The sequence below is a fragment of the Melanerpes formicivorus genome, unplaced genomic scaffold (genome assembly GCF_026170545.1).
Source record: "Melanerpes formicivorus ecotype bairdi unplaced genomic scaffold, bMelFor1.0.p_v2 SCAF_33, whole genome shotgun sequence".
In the NCBI taxonomy this organism is placed as follows: domain Eukaryota; kingdom Metazoa; phylum Chordata; class Aves; order Piciformes; family Picidae; genus Melanerpes; species Melanerpes formicivorus.
Window position 1 is genome coordinate 224420 of NW_027142385.1, and position 16942 is coordinate 241361.

Below are 16942 nucleotides of genomic sequence, written 5' to 3' on the forward strand. Positions count from 1 at the left end.
GACAAAAGAAAACCAGAATATTAGCATTATCCACATACTGAGGAAGGTACATGTGAGTGTGTGCAGGCCCATGGCACTCTTCAACAGCAGATCCACTGCATGGGCATTCACCATTTGCCTCGGACATGCAAAGTTACACATGCTAATAGTAAGTTGGATGTGCATTTATCCCTTGCTACCTGTGTGAAACCTTTATGTATGAGAAGAACAAGCTCTTGTTATAGAACCCCAGGCATGCCTGTAATACTGTCAGGTCCCTCTCTGTCAGGAGAACAACATAGAAGCCACTTCAAAGAGTCTTTTCCTTCATGCAAACCCCTTATTTCATGCACTTTCTGGTATCTGTGATTCTTCAGATCAGATGAATCCTTCACTTTGCTGCTGAAGCAGCAAAGGGGAGTCATGAAAATTCCTATAACAACACACTTAAATCCAAACACAAGGCCCTACTGTCTTTAGAGAGAGAACCCAGTCAAGAGGATCCCAGGAGCTGCAAGTTATTCATTACTTGCACAACATCTTTAGCACAGTATGGTCAGGCTTCATTACCTAGAGAAATGCTGCTGGAGCAGTTACTGTCTTACAGCACCTCCAGTGCACTTCCTCCTGCCACACAAAGACATTGCTATTAATTTTCTCATGATCCTCCAGTCAGGTAACCCCCAGCTTTACTGCTGCATAATCAGCAACATGCAGCTGAGACTTGATGGTTATAGGGCTAGAGAACCAGTCAGCACAAGAAAGCCCCATTGCTGCTGGAAAACAGCAGCTGTGATGAGGCTGAAAACATGAGCAAAGGCTTTCTGGAGAGAGATGCCAACTTTAAGGGTGGCAATGACAGCATTTGACGGTCTGTGGGTGGAACCCACTCAGGGAATGAAAGAAAGAAGCCCATGGGCAAGAAATTCAGTATGACCAAGTATGAAATCCTGAAGATCCTGACAGCTGGCAAGTTGGGGGATGCCGATGTGCCCAGCAGCTGTTAACAAGATGAGCTCCCACATGCAGCTGTTTTCTCTAAAGGCTTTGGTTAGAAGGACCTGCATGACCATACCAGAAACTTTCACCCCTCAACCCACGTCATGCGCTTCTACAGGATCCCTCATCATGACCACAGGGAAACATCAAGCTAAAAGGAAGAGGATTTCACTGGTGAACCTGGCAATCACGAGGAGTTACGTGTAGCCACGATGCAGGAAAGGATGCAAAAGCCAAGGTTTGCTTTGCAAATGGACTGCATGAGACATCTTCCATGTGAGAAGACAAGCAAGAAAGGAAGGGTGGAAGAGAACAGTTTGTTCACATTGAAATACCTGTAACAGCCACAGTGCTCAGGGGCTTTGTTTGGTGCCCCTTGGCCAAACCATAAAGCATAACCTCATAGCCAATGCCAGTAATGAGGCCTTTAAGCTTCAGGTGGCGCTGGGCTCCCGTAAGGAGGAACTCCTGCGGGTCCAGCAGCTTGCCAGAATCCACCACGACTACTAGAAAGTTGTCAAAAGCATCCTCTGATGCCATCCACGACACTGTGAACCCATAAGGGTTAACATCAGAGACAGTTAGGTTTTCCAGAGGGGGCATGGCCTCTAAAGAAGGGAAGGTGCAAAAACACACACACACACACAAAAAGAAGTGAAAAAAACATTGAAAATTAGAAAGTGTCACAGATTCCACCAGACAAACATCACATTTCCCCCCAAAATATGGACCTAACAGGAGTGCAAAGCCAGGACCACAAGACTAGGATTTTTCAGTGGAGCTTCCAGAAGTGAGATGATCAATATTGATCAAGGGTGTCTCAGCACCTTGTGTCACAAGCTCCACTGAAATTCCTCCCAAGCTCACAGTGCAAGCATATTTCTATTACACATGCACTGCCAGACAGAACCCAAACTGCTTTGGAAATGCTGTGCATTAAGCTTGCAGTTCCTTCCACTTTGTGTCCACTATCAGTGCTTTATGGACTAGCCTCAGCCTTGGCAATCATGACTCCTGCATTTTGCTGCTTTGCCTCTCTACTTCACATGAATATCTCCAGCTTTTCTTTTCAGTGGTGGAGGGGTCCCAGATGCGAGGGCTGCCAGAAGCAGGACACTGACCAGGTAGGGTCATAGCCAGGGCAAGCATTAAATATGAGGAAGGTTGTTTTTTACAGGGGATAGGAGAGAAGCCAGAATTTGCACTGGCTAAGGGCAGAGGCTAATGGCTGCAGATCAGACCAATAATCTGTCCAAAGAGCTTTCCCAGGCAGCTGCTAGTGTGGTATGGTGACAACTTAAAGAAATTCCACTGAGGGATCTTTGGTTTTCTCTTATTTTTTTTCACACCAGCATGACATCTGTCAAAGTTTGGACGCTGTGGATCATGAGCTCAGAACTTTCCCACCGAAGTTTGTGAAGACAAAAAAGCCACATTTTCACAAGATTGAGTTTCTCAGTGGATTTTGCTCACTTAAAATCTCACTAGTCAAATAGGAAGATCATCTGGCTCTGCTAAGCCCTGGCTTTGATCCTGGATCCCATTCTCTACATTCCCTGACCTTGCTTTGTTGGCTTAGGAGCTAACTCATCTGATCTTCCAGTCACTCACACTCCACTCACTAAAGAAAATACCAACTGGTTAAAGACAGAACTTTCTCTGCTGAATTTGATGTTCTGTTAATACTTGGCATGAAAATTCCCTCCTAAAGTTTTATGATTTGGAAGCCCTTGTGTTTTGATGCTTACACGATTTGGGTGCCAGAGATTCAGCTCAAATTTACTCAATTTGGCGACATTCACGCAGCTTACTTCCTTCTAATCAAGTAACCTCAAAGGCTCACAAGTTGGTGTGGTCCCTGGGAGGGTGGGCAAACAAATTAAGAGCCCAAGATGCTGGAATTATTTTCCTGGAAGAAGTGTTGAGTGACACCAGCACTCTAAAGCCAGCAGGTTTATGTGAACTGCTGGCACATCCTTCTGCACCTAGCTGGGGGAAGCTTCCTCTCAAACACCAATATGCATGATTTATGTTTAAAAGGAAGCATTTGTGCTCTGGTGGAGCAAAGAGCAGGAGGTTTAGAAGCAGAGTTGATCCCTTCTGCCTGTGTGACTGAATGTCACTGGAGGCAAATCAGAGTTGGTGCAAAATGCAAATGTCTTAAGGAAAATGATCATGGACATTGCTCAGATGCTGTAGGGAATGCTGCTGCTGCTGCAGCTGATGTCCCTCTGAAGGATATCGAAACACTTGAACGTGTCCAGAGAAGGGCAACAAGGCTGGGGAGAGGCCTTGAACACAAGCCCTGTGAGGAGAGGCTGAGGGAGCTGGGATTGTTTAGCTTAGAGAAGAGGAGGCTCAGGGGTGACCTCATTGCCCTCTACAACTACCTGAGAGGTGGTTGTACCCAGGAAGGGGTTGGTCTCTTCTCCCAGGCAACCAGCACCAGAACAAGAGGACACAGTCTCAAGCTGCGCCAGGGGAGGTTTAGACTCGAGGTGAGGAGGAAGTTCTTCACTGAGCGAGTCATTCGGCATTGGAACGGGTTGCCCAGGGAGGTGGTTGAGTCATCGACCCTGGAGGCGTTCAAGGGGAGATTGGATGTGGCACTTGGTGCCATGGTCTAGTCATGGGGTCTGTGTTGATAGGTTGGACTCGATGATCCTCGAGGTCCTTTCCAACCTAAGTGATACTGTGATACTGTGAATGTTAATGGAGAGAAGTGGGCAAGGGAAAAGCCTCAGTTTCTTCACTAATCCTGCTTAGAGTGTCCTACGTGACAAGCCCTAACTGCACATACTGGCCACAGAATGCACAGAAGATGAACCCTGTGCCATTTATTTGATCATCTGAAAGGCATGAGATGCACAACAGAGCCCAGTAAAATCCTGGTCAAAGTTTTCAGACACAGGGGATGTGTTGGGAGGACATCACAGGACAGGGGATGTTCTAAAGTCCTCTCTGAATCTTTCAGACAACTGCTTGAGTAAGAGGCAAATTTCCCTTTCAAACTTCAGGAGTTAAAAGAGACCTGGGAGAAAGACTCCAGAGGGCTCTTATCTCACTTTAACCACTGCTCCTCCTAGAAATTATTAAGGTCAACACAACTGGTCTGACCCCCCCTTGCACTAAATAAAACCATTGCTGCTGGACAAGATATTCAGTGCTGTAGAGAGTCTTTTTTGTTTCTTTCCTTTTTTCTTCCATACTGGAATATATATTTTTCATAAGCCAATAAAGAGATTCCAAACCTTTAGGCAGGTACCTGTCATGACAAAAGCAGTGAGGGGCTCTGTGTGAACACCTGCACTGGTAGTCCCCTTAATGTTAATGTCATAGGCAGTGTAATCTAGCAGGCCTGAGATGTGAGCGCTGCGAGCGCCTCCCGACACCGTAAGCTCCTGGGGCTCATGTGCTGCATAGGAATCTCTAATGTGTATAACAAAGTTGGCAAAAGGCCCATCACTTGTGGTCCAGGAGAGGTTGAAGCTGTCAGGAGTAACATTTGTGAGTGTGAGCGTGCCCAGCTGTGGCTCAGCTTCTGAAGGAGAAAGGAACACAGGGGAAGAGAGAGCGTTACTCCGTGTCATGTAGGGGAGGCAGCGGTGGAGGTTTACAGAGGCTCAAAGACAAGGCTGAAGGTTTTAGCCTTGGTTTGTAGTGGTTGAAGAAAACAAAAGGGAGTATTGCAAGAGCTATTTTGTAAGGTTTTGGAAAGAAGCCACTGAAATTAGTGCTGACTTTTAACTTCTTGTTTCATTCAATCTTCTTACATAAACTCAATTTTCTTAATGAAGTGTGCCCTGGTTTACGCAAGCACTGAGAGCTTCCTTACCCACAGTCCTGAGGCAAAAACCACAGGAACTGCAGGAACTCCATGCTGGGAGTTTGATGGGAATACAAACCCACAGCAATTCCAAAGCAGGTAAAGTAGGATTCAGGCAGGAATTATGTGAGTCCAAACCAGACATCCCTAAACCCCCCAGTTCAGCATCTGTTTAGTGTTTCTGTTGCCTGGAGTTGTAGATATTTTTCTTTTTGGACTCTGAAGTTAGTGAGGGGGGTTCAACCCTAACAGTGATTGTCTCAGCACTAATCTCAAGCCAAAACCTCCCTGGACTCCACAGATAAGGTGTTCCTCATCCTCTGATTAGGCACAATCAGAGAAAATCTAACAGAGTGAATGAAAAAAGCCACAACACTGCAATTGCTCTCCTTTCTGAATGCTTAGTGGTCAGGACGCTTCCTTTAGAGCAAAGACTTTCTGCTACAGGAAATTCAAAATCACTTCTCTCCCTGGCCAGGGGAGAATTTTGGCTTTCAGGCTGCAGGAAGGGGAGAGCTACTTATCCATCCTGTTTTAAAGCTATTCCATTTATCATGAAATCCAAGATTCGTTCCAGCACAGAGGAAGCACAAACATGACCCTGCAGCCAGGTGGTCAGAGAATTCTGTGTCTGCTCTCAGGGCTGATTTTCTGTTTATTCTCTTGCCAATTGAGTATGAATCAAGAACACCTTGGGAAATGCAGCCAGTGAGATACAGGAAAATAACCATGTAAGTGATTCATGCTGGGAGAGAAGCAGGAGAGATGTATCTCACTGACAAAGAGAACAGTGAAAGAATGAAATCTTTTTCTTAACTCAAAGATGAACTGCTGCAAGATGTTCCAACTTTTACTTCCATCCTTATTGCAAGACTTTTAAATGATAGTCCACTTTCTTCTCTGGAATTGTCTAGGAGCAGGTGAGTCCAAGTGGCCCCAATTAAGGACACATGCTGTTGCCATGCTGTCAACCAGTGACCGTCAATGCCTTCATGGCTGACAGTGAAGATGTCACCATGCAAGCATGGTAATTCCAGAGAGAGAGGAAGAGATGAGAAAATATCCACAAAGCAATCAGGCTTGGGTGAAGAACCCAGTGAAACTGAGCATGGAGCCATCAGCCCCGCATGCAGGTCAGGGGGGACAAACCAGGCCTTTCCAGTTCCATCCTGAAACGGGCACATTCCTTCAACATGCCAGTTGCATCCAGTCAGGCACGTTCACATCATGACACCCAGACTCCAAAGAACACCACATGCACAGTAAGTTGAAATTCCCTCTTCAGGCAAGTCTCAGAGTTCTCCCACCATCCTGGAATCACCACCACAGGAGAAGCTCTGACATCCAATGAACCGAGACAAGTCTTAAGAGACTCAAAGGCAGTAATGCAAGTGAGAGAGTGATGGGCTGACCATCAAGAAAGGGTGAACTCACTTTCTGAGCCCTGCTCTCTGCTGGGAACACAAAAACTCCTAGGCAGAGGAGAACATCAGGACCAGCAAAAGGCGGCCAGAGCACTCCATGCAGATTTGGTTGGTCGTTTAGCATGCTGCCTGAAACTCCTACGAGAGATGCAGATGTCCTGGAAGACATATGGTTTGAAGAACAAAGAACCAAAGTGGCATGCAGGTGCCTCTCCAAGCTGATAAAGACATGAAGGCTTCCCACCCACAGCAAAGCAAGTGGGGATGGGATAAACAGGAACTTTTTTCTAGACCAAGAGCAAAGATCCTGTGCGGAGCAAGTCAGTTATATATACACAGAACTTGCAGACAAGTGTATATATAAGGAAACAAATCATGGTTTTCCACTGGCTCCCTTAATGCTGGGGGCACTTCGTCAGCCTTTTCCCTTCTCAGATCTCTCTTTTTTTAACAAGTGCTCTCAAGCCCAGAACATTTCAGCCTCCAAACATGGCCATCTCCCTATAATTTACCAAAGGAAGGATGATGAGTTGGAGCCATGTTTTTGAGCAGTTCAGTGGACAGCAAAAGGAAGGAAACAAGCAAACCTGCAAGGTGAAACAGTGAAATACCTGTGGTTGCCAGTGCTGTCAAGGTCTGACCACCTTGCCCATCAATTACACCATGGAGTTGAACAGTGTAATTAGTGGCAGCTTTGAGGTTGGTGACTACATAGCGCCGGGAGGCTCCTGGCACCGTGTGCACCAGGGAGTCCAAAGGGAAGTCAGAGTTTCTGACTTCTAGAATAAAATGGTCAAAGGCATTGTCCTGTGCTTCCCAGGTGAGTGACATGCTGTCTGAGGTAGCATTTGATACAGTGAGTTGGCTAAGAAGAGGTTCCTCTACTACAGGAAGAAACACAAATGGAAATGTATTGCAGTTATTAAACCCCAATATGATAAAATAAAACAGTCCAGAAGTTTGAAGTCACATGAGCCACAGCTCATCCAGATCATTTGGCCTGCTGTCTCACAATGGGTTTCACACCACCACCCCTGCAGTCACCCTGCCCATGCTACCCATGATTCAATCAAGATATTCACAATCTGCTGATGCTAGGAACTGCAACTCTGTATTATCTGATCACTGGAATCTGATAGTCTGCTTAATGTCACTGACCACATTAATCTATTGCTATGACAAACTGCTTTGACAGCTTTTCCTAAGATCATGACAGCAGCAAAATTCAGTAGAGATATCAAAAGATGACATTATCTGTCTAGTATGAGAATGCACCTTCTGCTTCTGCAGTCTACTCCAGTCCTTGCCTGTTTTTCCTGTTAAAACTGTCAACTGTAAACCTGTGAGACGTGCAATGCGCCCACAACTAAATGCCTACCTATTTCATGGCCTCTTTCAACCTCTTACCCACTGCTAACTGAACTCTGAAGCTGAATTCAAGCAATGCATCTGCCTTGCAAGGAGTCTGCTGTCACAGACTGAAAGATATCTGAAATCTCTTTGGAGAATCAGAGTTCAAACTGCATCCAGAAGTGAGTTTATCTGAGAGAAATAGTATCTGCTCTGTGCCAGATGCAGACACCTGTTGCAAGGCTAACATAAGGCCTCATCTCCCACTTGGTTCTTGGGAAATTTGGTTTGCTGCTCATCTTTGTCAGAGGTTTCCCCAACCTTAGTGTGTGTGAATGAAACTTCTTGTGTGAATGGAATCACAGCAGGCTGTGATGACTGCCTTTGCTGGATGGGATGCTGGGTTAACATTCACAGCTCAAAAGGTCTCCGGCAGGTCTTCCTTAGAAGCAATGAGGTAGAGGATTTGGTAGTGGGGTAGCTGTGGGCAGGGAAGGGGGCACGACCTGTAAAGAAGAGTTAGAAGAAAGGAGAGTTAATATTGAGGTAGGTTTTATGTACCTGTGGTAGCTGCAGCACTTATTGCCTGTGTGCGGAAACCATGAGAGATCCCATAGAGGTAGACAATAAAATCAGTGCTGGGAGAAAGCCCTGAGATATGAGCAGTTCTTGAATTGCCTGAGATGTTGAACTCCATGGGCTCCAGCAACCTGTTAGAATCAATAATTTCAATAGTAAAGACGTCGAAGTCCTCACTGGTGCTCGTCCAGGAAAGGTTGAAGCTTTCAGGAGTAATGTCGGAAACGGTTAGCTCACCAACTTCCGGGGGCACCCCTGAGGAGGGAAACAACACTGGTCAGAAGGGGACAGCCCTGCACCTCCTCCTGCTCAGAGATGCTGTGCTTCTCTCTGCTCATGCTGGCAGCCCTTGGGGAAAAGGCTTTGAGTAAAAGCTTGCTACAAGCAGACAGGTAGTAAGGGGGAGAAACCAAGTGAAAGCATCTCAAAATGTGAAATGAGGCAGAAAAGAAAATCAAAAGAAAAGGAAAAAAAGCTTTAAAGCCATGGCTGTTTCCCTGTCCCTCCAGGGGCAGCCATGTGCCTTTGATGTCTCAGCATGAAAGCAGATGCTAAGGAACTTTTCTGAATGCTGCTGGACCCTCTGAAAAAGCCAGAGTCCAGTTGTAGGAGAAACTAATACTGGAGCTATTGCTTCACTCAAAAGAAAAGGTTGTGTTTTGTGTGCTCTTCTGCTTTCCCTTTCAGCTTAAGCCTATGAAAGCTGGCATGTAATTTTGGAGCTGGAGCCAAAATGCAAAGCAGAAATAGCTGCCTTGGGGTTTCTTCCTCCCTGCAGACATCTCTGATGCGTTACAGGAAGGCTCAGAAAATTCTGACAATTGCAAGTCCCCAGAAGGGAAAAGTTTGAAAAGCCGGGTGCTGAGCATGACCCAGAAAGGGAAGGGAAAGCCTCAGCAGGGCATCTTCTGCTGTTTTCATTAAGTTAATAAAAAGGGAGCACATTGCATATTTAGGCAGGACACCCATGATGGCTGTTTTCTTGTTTGTCCCTGTACAGCCTCTTTTGTCTGGCCACATTTGTCTGGTTTCAATGGGCAACCTGCTACCAGCTCACACTCAGGGCTCTCAAAGCACAGGATTTCTAGCCTGAAGTGGGACGCAGCCCAAGGCCACTGCCTTGTGCCAGACACATTTCTACCCAAGCCAGGCTGCTTAAAGCGTTATTGAAACAAGCAGGTTCTACTGCCTTCCACCTTTCAGTTCTGTTTAGTTCTTATCCCCTTCTGTGCTGGATAACATGTGCTTGGGGAAATCAAACACGAGCAAGCTCTGGCTGTCTGACAACCACAGCAGATTGCAAAGGTCTCTAGGAAAGCCCAGAGACAGCAAATATTGTCCGTAAGAAATTGGCTGAAGGAATAGCCACTGGTGCCTCTTCATTGCTCATTAATTCATAACCTCTTCATTACCACTGGTCATAGGACCTGGAAGAACCAGTGAGCCCACAGGATAGACACAGGTATATTTTTGCCTCTCAGAGTTGAAGCTCATGATAAACTCTCAGTTAAACCTGCCATCTTGCACAGCTGGGAACTTGCTTTCGTGGCTCTTGGATAGTTCCATGCCACCTTGTGACTTTCCTTCTTTCAGGTCAATGTTCTGCTGAATTTGGTCTTTTTCCATCACATCTTTTTTCAGACCAGACTGCTTAACAACCTTGTGTGGCTTAATAGATGATCCCACTCTTGGTGGGAATTCATTTGTGGTCTTTTCTCTATGAGAACATACAGAAGGTGTCTGTCCCTGCCCTTGAGTCAGATGCATAAACCATACCCCTGAGTTTGCATTTACACAGAAGCTAGTGCATCATTTCAGAAGTAGCTTCTGAAGGGTAAAACCTTAACATACTCTGGGGCATTGATTATCTGGGCTTTGGAGAATGGGTTTCTGTAATTTGATAAGGGAACCTAAGCTTTCCCAAGCACGTGCAACAACCAGCTGGGGTTTGCTGTTAGTGTCAGCTGGCAGAAAAGTGAGTAAAGGGAGTAAAAGAAGCCATTCTGTGCTGAGGGGGGGGAAGAAGCATTTCTGACAGCAAAGAGCTCCATGGGTCCATTAAGGCTATTGTTGGAAAGTCTGATCATGAGACATTTCCATGCCAGAGACGTTCATCCAAGCTTTAATGAGTTCAGAGCCGACCAAGTGAACAAGCTTTGCTGAGCAGTTGCAATAGCTCTGGCTCACACCCCTGTCTGCCAGGAAAGGGAGCCATGGACTGGGGGAGTGACTTGAAAAGATACCTGTTATGGTTTCAACAGAAAGGGGTATGGTCCTGTAGCCTTGAATCACACCATGAAGTGTGATGTTATAAGGTGTATTGGCCTTGAGGCCAGTAACATTCACAGAGCGCAGTCCGCCCGGGACTGTGACATTCTGGGTTTCTTCTGGATGCTCAGCGTCCTGCACCTGAATGATAAAGTTCTCATAGGCCCCGCTGGCTGCTGTCCAGGTGAGCTGGAACCCATCCCAGCCAGTCTCTGACACTGATAAATTTCCAAGCTCGGGTTCCTCCTCTGAATAAGGACAGAGAGTCAATCGGTTACTCAGATTGCAGGCTGCTGGTGATGAAATGGTATCTAATGACATTCTCTGTTGATGAATTTCACTTGTACCCTGTGACATGGAGATGCACCCCCCCCCCCCCACATTCACCTTCTCAGCTGCCCCACATAACTTGTAAAGTCTCTTCAGAGACAGAGCAAAACAGAACAGTAAGAAAAGAACTGTAACAATAAATAATAACCACACTGATGCTGAAAGACTGCTGACAGAAAGCAGCTTATAGAGCATCCTACAGCTGCAGCTGCTTTGTCAACATTGCTTACAACTCCCTATCAGGCAGGTGTTGCTACAGCCACCTCTCTGCACTCTCAACAACTTGGTGTTTCCATCATGAAGTGACTGTGAACACTGCAATAATGCCTGATGGAAAGGTAGGAAGACACTGAGCTTAGAGTAGCTGGGATTCAGATGTTTGTGCTTTTACTTGTGTCCACAAAAAGGAAGCTATTTATTCTTCCAAACTATTCCTAATCCAAAGCAATAAGGATGGAAAAAATTTCTTCATGGATTTAATCTTGAGGAGGGGAGATTTAGACTGGAGATCAGGAAGAAATTATTTCCAGCAAGGGTGGTGAGACACTGGAACAGGCTGCCCAGGGAGGTTGTGAATGCCTCCTCCCTAGAGGCATTCAAGGCCAGGTTTGATGAAGCCTTGAGCAACCTGGGCTAGTGGAAGGTATTCCTGTCCATGACGGGGGGGGTGGATCTAAATGATCTTTAAGACCTCTTCCAATCCAAACCATTCTATCAATCTATGATCCTATGAATCCATGCCTGCATGTCTTTGGTTTATTGGATTTGTTTTCTTGCTGTTACATCACCCTGTGCACAAAGCCTTCCTGGGGGGCAGAGAAGTTTGGGTTTTCAGAGTTACTAAAACTGCAATCTGTTTACAGAAATAAACATTCTCATAAGGCATCATTGGGGTGGTGAAGGAAGTTAGGAAGCACCAGAGCTAACTCTCTGATGATACTGTGTCCAGTTCTGGGCCTCTCAGTTTAGGAAGGATGTTGACTTGCTGGAACAAGTCCAGAGAAGGGCAACAAAGTTGGTGAGGGGTTTGGAGCACAGCCCTGTGAGGAGAGGCTGAGGGAGCTGGGGTTGCTTAGCCTGGAGAAGAGGAGGCTCAGGGGTGACATTACTGCTCTCTACAACTACCTTAAGGGAGGTTGTAGACAGGCGGAGGTTGTAGACAGGCAGAGGTTGTTCTCTTCTCCCAGACAGCCAGCATCAGAACAAGAGGACACAGTCTCAGGCTGCACCAAGGGAGGTTTAGGCTGGAGGTTAGGAAGAAGTTCTACACAGATTGTCCATTGGAATGGGCTGCCTGGGGAGGTGGTGGAGTCACCATCATTGGAGGTGTTCAGGAGGAGACTTGATAGGGTGCTTGGTTGCATGGTTTAGATGATTAGGTGGTGTTGGATGATAGGTTGGACACAATGACCTTGAAGGTCTCTTCCAACCTGGTCTGGTCTATTCTATTCTATTCTATTCTATTCTATTCTATTCTATTCTATTCTATTCTATTCTATTCTATTCTATTCGTGAAAGTTTAGGTCATTTTCTCAGCAAGAACAGAAAATCCTGTATTACAAAGGAGATAGATTTGATGCCTAAGAATTAGCAGTCATATGGGAAAATGACAGAGTAAGACCTGCTTTTTTCCACATGGAAACTCTTGCTGGATGATTTATCATCAGCCTGTGGGCTGTGATGGCTTTCTATCACTTTTCTGATTCAATTGCTTTCTCAGCATATAAGCATCCTAATAGGAACAGAGTCTGCCTGAACAATCCCAACCTGCATGACTGAGAAATTCATAAGAGACTGACAAGTGGTCAGTTGTAAACTTCAACTTAAAGCTTTATAAGGCAGAAGATAAAGAAGCCCTGGAATGAATAAAAATGAAGCTCAGCACCATTGCTTATATCCATTTCCCCCCCTGTTAAAACAGAGTGACATGACTGTTGCACAGCCTTGTATAGGTAGCTGGGGTTGTATTTTCAGAGGCTGAGCACTCCTAGATCACAGACAGTAACCTCCAGTGAGATTCACTACTGCTAAGTCAGGAGCACAAGAGTTTTGGTGAGTTTTCCCCATCCTGTTAGAAAGGAAGAGATTGTTTATGAAAGAATAGAATGGCTTTCCACAACAACAACAACAACAACAAAAATGCATGAATCCAGAGCTGGTTTGTTCTGCTTCATCAGGAACAGAAAGGAGACACATTGAGGCAAAATGTGGGTCCTGTCAAAATAGAACTGTTTAGCTGAAAAAGAGAAAGCAGGGCAGGAAAGGAACTGTTTGTGTCAGAAATAACTACACAGGAACAAATAAAACAAACACATATCCTTCAAATGAAAATGCCACTAAACCAAGAGGTACAGGGAGGTAAAATCTTTTAAGGACAAGACTGCTTGTAATGAGCAATGCAGTGATCACCACAGCTTAAAGCAATTCAGATTTCTCTGGAGTGCTTGGTGTCATTCACCTCCAAGATGCAAGTCCCTTTTGCTCCCATTCAGTCCTCATGCATGTCTGACCTGGAAGCACTCAAGCCCCCATCATGCTCATACCAAATCATGCACCAGTTTGGACTGCTGGAGACCTCCAAAAAACTCCTCCATAAAGCATCCAACATGACATAACAATGACAATGCCATAGCAAATGATATCAAGGGATGATGTTTCTTACTTTTTTTTCCTTTTAATTAAAAAAGAAAGAAAAAAAGAGAGAACAAACCATTGAGAGGTGAGGCTGCTCTAGACTTGTAGTGGGTGTGAAACAATCTGGGTGTTTCCCTGCATATATTTCATCACTTGTTGTGAATTTGGGTTTGGGTGATGGCTAATCATGAATAGAATAGAATAGAATAGAATAGAATAGAATAGAATAGAATAGAATAGAATAGAATAGAATAGACCAGCTTGGAAAAGACCTTTGAGATGTTCAAGAGGGTTTTGGATGTGGCACTTAGTGCCATGGTTTAGTCATGAGGTCTGTGATGATGGGTTGGACTTGATGATCTTTAAGGGCTCTTCCAACCCTGGTGATTTTGTGATCATTGAGTCCAACTTATCACCCAACACCATCTGATCAACTAAACCATGGTACCAAGCACCCCATCCACTCTCTTCCTAAACACCTCCAGTGATGGTGACTCCACCACCTCCCTGGGCAGCACATTCCAATGGCTAAGCTCTCTTTCTATGAAGAACTTCTTCCTAACATCCAGCCTAAACCTCTCCTGGCACAGCTTGACACTCTGTCCTCTTGTTCTGGGGCTGGTTGCCTGAGAGAAGAGACCAACCTCCACCTGACTACAACCTCCCTTCAGGGAGCTGTAGACAGCAATAAGGTCTCCCCTGAGCCTCTTTTTCTCCAGGCTAAGCAACCCCAGCTCCCTCAGCCTCTCCTCACAGGGCTGTGCTCCAGACCCCTCCCCAGCTTTGTTGCCCTTCTCTGGACACCTTCCAGCATCTCAACATCTTTCCTAAACTAATCTTCAGGTATAAACTTGCACACTGGTACATTGATCATTACTGACCTGAACCCTGTGGCTACAGGCCTGTTTCCTCATGCATTTCATTTCACAGGGATAAGAGGTAGAAGCTTTCAGGAAGGAATACTCCCAATGAGTTACAGTATTTTTGTTTCTCTCTGACATCACCACATCCATGCCAATGCTGCAAACTGCAACCTCCTTGCAATCTTGCTTGTGTTTGGACCACAAGCCAGCAACATCTTGCTATTTCCACAGCTTGTAAATAGCAGATGCATCAACTGTCTCTCTCTTTGCATGCAGTTTGAAAAGAGACAATTGATGCCACATCACCTTGAAAGCTACATGGGGCGTTGTCCATGCTGCACCACTCAAGGCTTTAACTCCATAGCAATTAGAGCTTTGTCTCATGCAAAAAGAAGAAAACAAAACCACAAACAACTAAGAAATGCATCACTCACAAGGCCTTGCATTTCTGCAGGAGAATGGAAATGAAGTTCTGTGTTTGAAAACAGAAAAGGAACAAATGGCTAATGCATCCAGAGAAAATACCTGTAGCAGCTAGGGCTTCCAGGGACCAAGAGAGCTGACCTTGAGGGCTTCCATGGAGATTAGTCTGGTACTGTGTGCCAGCTGAGACACTGGGAATCTCTGTTTCTTGATGGTTTCCCAGCAAAAAGATTTCCTGTGCTCTGATTAAACTGGACAGGTCTTTCAGAGTGATAAAGAACTGATCAAACATCTCATCCTGTGCTGCCCAGGTCAGTGTGAAACTACTGAAAGGCCTATGTGTTATAGTAAGGTTATGAAGAGCATCGGTGACTCCTGAGATGGGAAGGTCAGTGGGCACCAGAAGCAGAGCATGAGAATTGGTGCTGGGGTTTGTAAAATAACTCAGCTCTGCAGGGGCAGGACTGGTAGGATTAAATGATGTTTCACTGATCAGTTTTCCAGCTGTTGTGACTAGATGTGCTAAACAGAGGTGAATTACAAGTTAATATTTCCTAATAATAAACCCACAAATAAGACAGCTAACATCTGCTACCTAGCAGTTTGTGAACTTTGCACCAAGGAGCCCTAAAAAGAGAGAAAACAGATGGGGACTTTTGTTTTGGAGACTGAATCCAGGCCACAGGCAAAAGTAGCAGTGCCAAGCACAAGATGGTTCTCACAAAACCACATTAACCAGCAACTCCAGGGCAACAGCCATCAAACACAGAGATGAGCTGAAATACTTCCAGCAGAGAAATGGGCCCATCCTCAGCTGATGTAAATCACCTTCAAAGGTGATTTACCTTCAAAGGTCATTGCTCTAATTTACATCAGTGAGGATCTGAACCCTAAGTCTCTCCAACATCTCTTTTGTCTCTACTGCAACATGCTTCAGATACAAACCAGAAGTGGAGCATGCCAAATAGTGCAACCACATCCCAAGCCTGAAATCAGCCACAGCAGAAGCATGCTAAGCCTCATCCTCTCCAATCAAAAGCAGGCTTGGAGGAGTTATCCATATGGATACATGCAGAACTTGCTAAAACAAAAAAAAGGAGGCAGAGAGGGAACACAAATCCATACCTAAAAACTAGGACAGAAAGAAGCTGAGCAATCTTTAAAGAGAACCAAAGGAAGGGAAGGGGAAAAGTCTTTGCCTTCAGCATGCTGAGTGTTCTGTGAGTACATCCTGCAGCACAGTCAGATTCTGAAAATCTGAGCACTGTGGAGCTCACAGAGGATGGGTCTCTGAGCACAGCTGGAAGGCAACAGGCAGGTGATGCTTCTGACATGCAGAATTATCTCCTTGTTAGTGGGAAACCGCATCATTTCCCACCTCAGTGGCTTCCCTGCTTTCATGCTTCGCCTGCATTCAATTAACAGAGAGCAAGTCACCTGCCACCATCAATCAAATCAGCACAAATACACCTTCAGGATTCAGTGTCTCTCTCCAAATTCACACATGCATCAGAAAATGAAAAAAAAAAAAAAAGAAAGAAGTTTTCAGAGGAGATAAATCAATTTAAACAGGTTTCAAATCAGTGCAAAAATGCCATAATGAAATTATGCTCTCAGGACAAAAGCAGGTGTAAAATCAATGCTTTCTGCTCACCTCCAGGAAGGGGAGAAGCCTGTTAGGCAAACAGTGATTTGTATTTGCATATGTTGCTGAGGTCAGAGTGGCTGGAGAGCTGCCAGATGGAAAGGCACCTGGGGGTACTGATTGACAGCCACCTGAACATGAGCCAGTAGTGTGCCCAGGTGGCCAAGAAGGCCAATGGCATCCTGCCCTGCATCAAGAATAGTGTGGCCAGCAGGAGCAGGGAAGTCATTCTGCCCCTGTACTCAGCACTGGTTAGGCCACACCTTGAGTCCTGTGTCCAGTTCTGGGCTCCTCAGTTTAGGAGAGAAGTTGAGATGCTGGAAGGTGTCCAGAGAAGGGCAACAAAGCTGGGGAGGGATTTGGAGCACAGCCCTGTGAGGAGAGGCTGAGGGAGCTGGGGTTGCTTAGCCTAGAGAAGAGGAGGCTCAGGGGAGACCTTCTTGCTCTCTCCAACTCCCTGAAGGGAGGTTGTAGCCAGGAGGGGGTTGGTACCTTCTCCCAGGCAACCAGCACAAAAGGACACATTCTCAAGCTGTGCCAGGGGAAGTTTAGGCTGGAGGTGAGGAGAAAGTTCCTCATGGAGAGAGTTGTTAGTCTTTGGAATGTGCTGCCTGGGGAGGTG

The 16942-nt window shown here is 45.7% G+C and overlaps 2 protein-coding genes across 5 annotated transcripts in view; both read right to left on the reverse strand.

The window, feature by feature from the left end:
* The window catches only part of LOC137449793 (tenascin), an 85903-nt gene that overhangs the window by 23713 nt on the left and 45248 nt on the right, over positions 1 to 16942 (reverse strand). The window contains exons 11-12 of one of the 4 annotated variants that reach the window (XM_068155630.1): positions 10401 to 10673; positions 8140 to 8412 (exon numbers count right to left, since the gene is read on the reverse strand). The exons of 2 other annotated variants lie outside the window; for them this stretch is intronic. In XM_068155630.1, coding sequence (XP_068011731.1) covers positions 8140 to 8412; positions 10401 to 10673 — 546 coding nt within the window. The remainder of the gene's footprint in view (positions 1 to 8139; positions 8413 to 10400; positions 10674 to 16942) is intronic. One more of the 4 variants, XM_068155631.1, reaches the window with a different exon arrangement.
* On the reverse strand, positions 1088 to 7152 carry LOC137449790 (tenascin-like; the record flags this gene model as incomplete). The annotated part of the gene is made up of 3 exons (XM_068155627.1): positions 1088 to 1586; positions 4244 to 4519; positions 6840 to 7152. Coding segments are annotated over 3 exons (876 nt in total), but the record flags the coding sequence as incomplete, so codon positions are not given.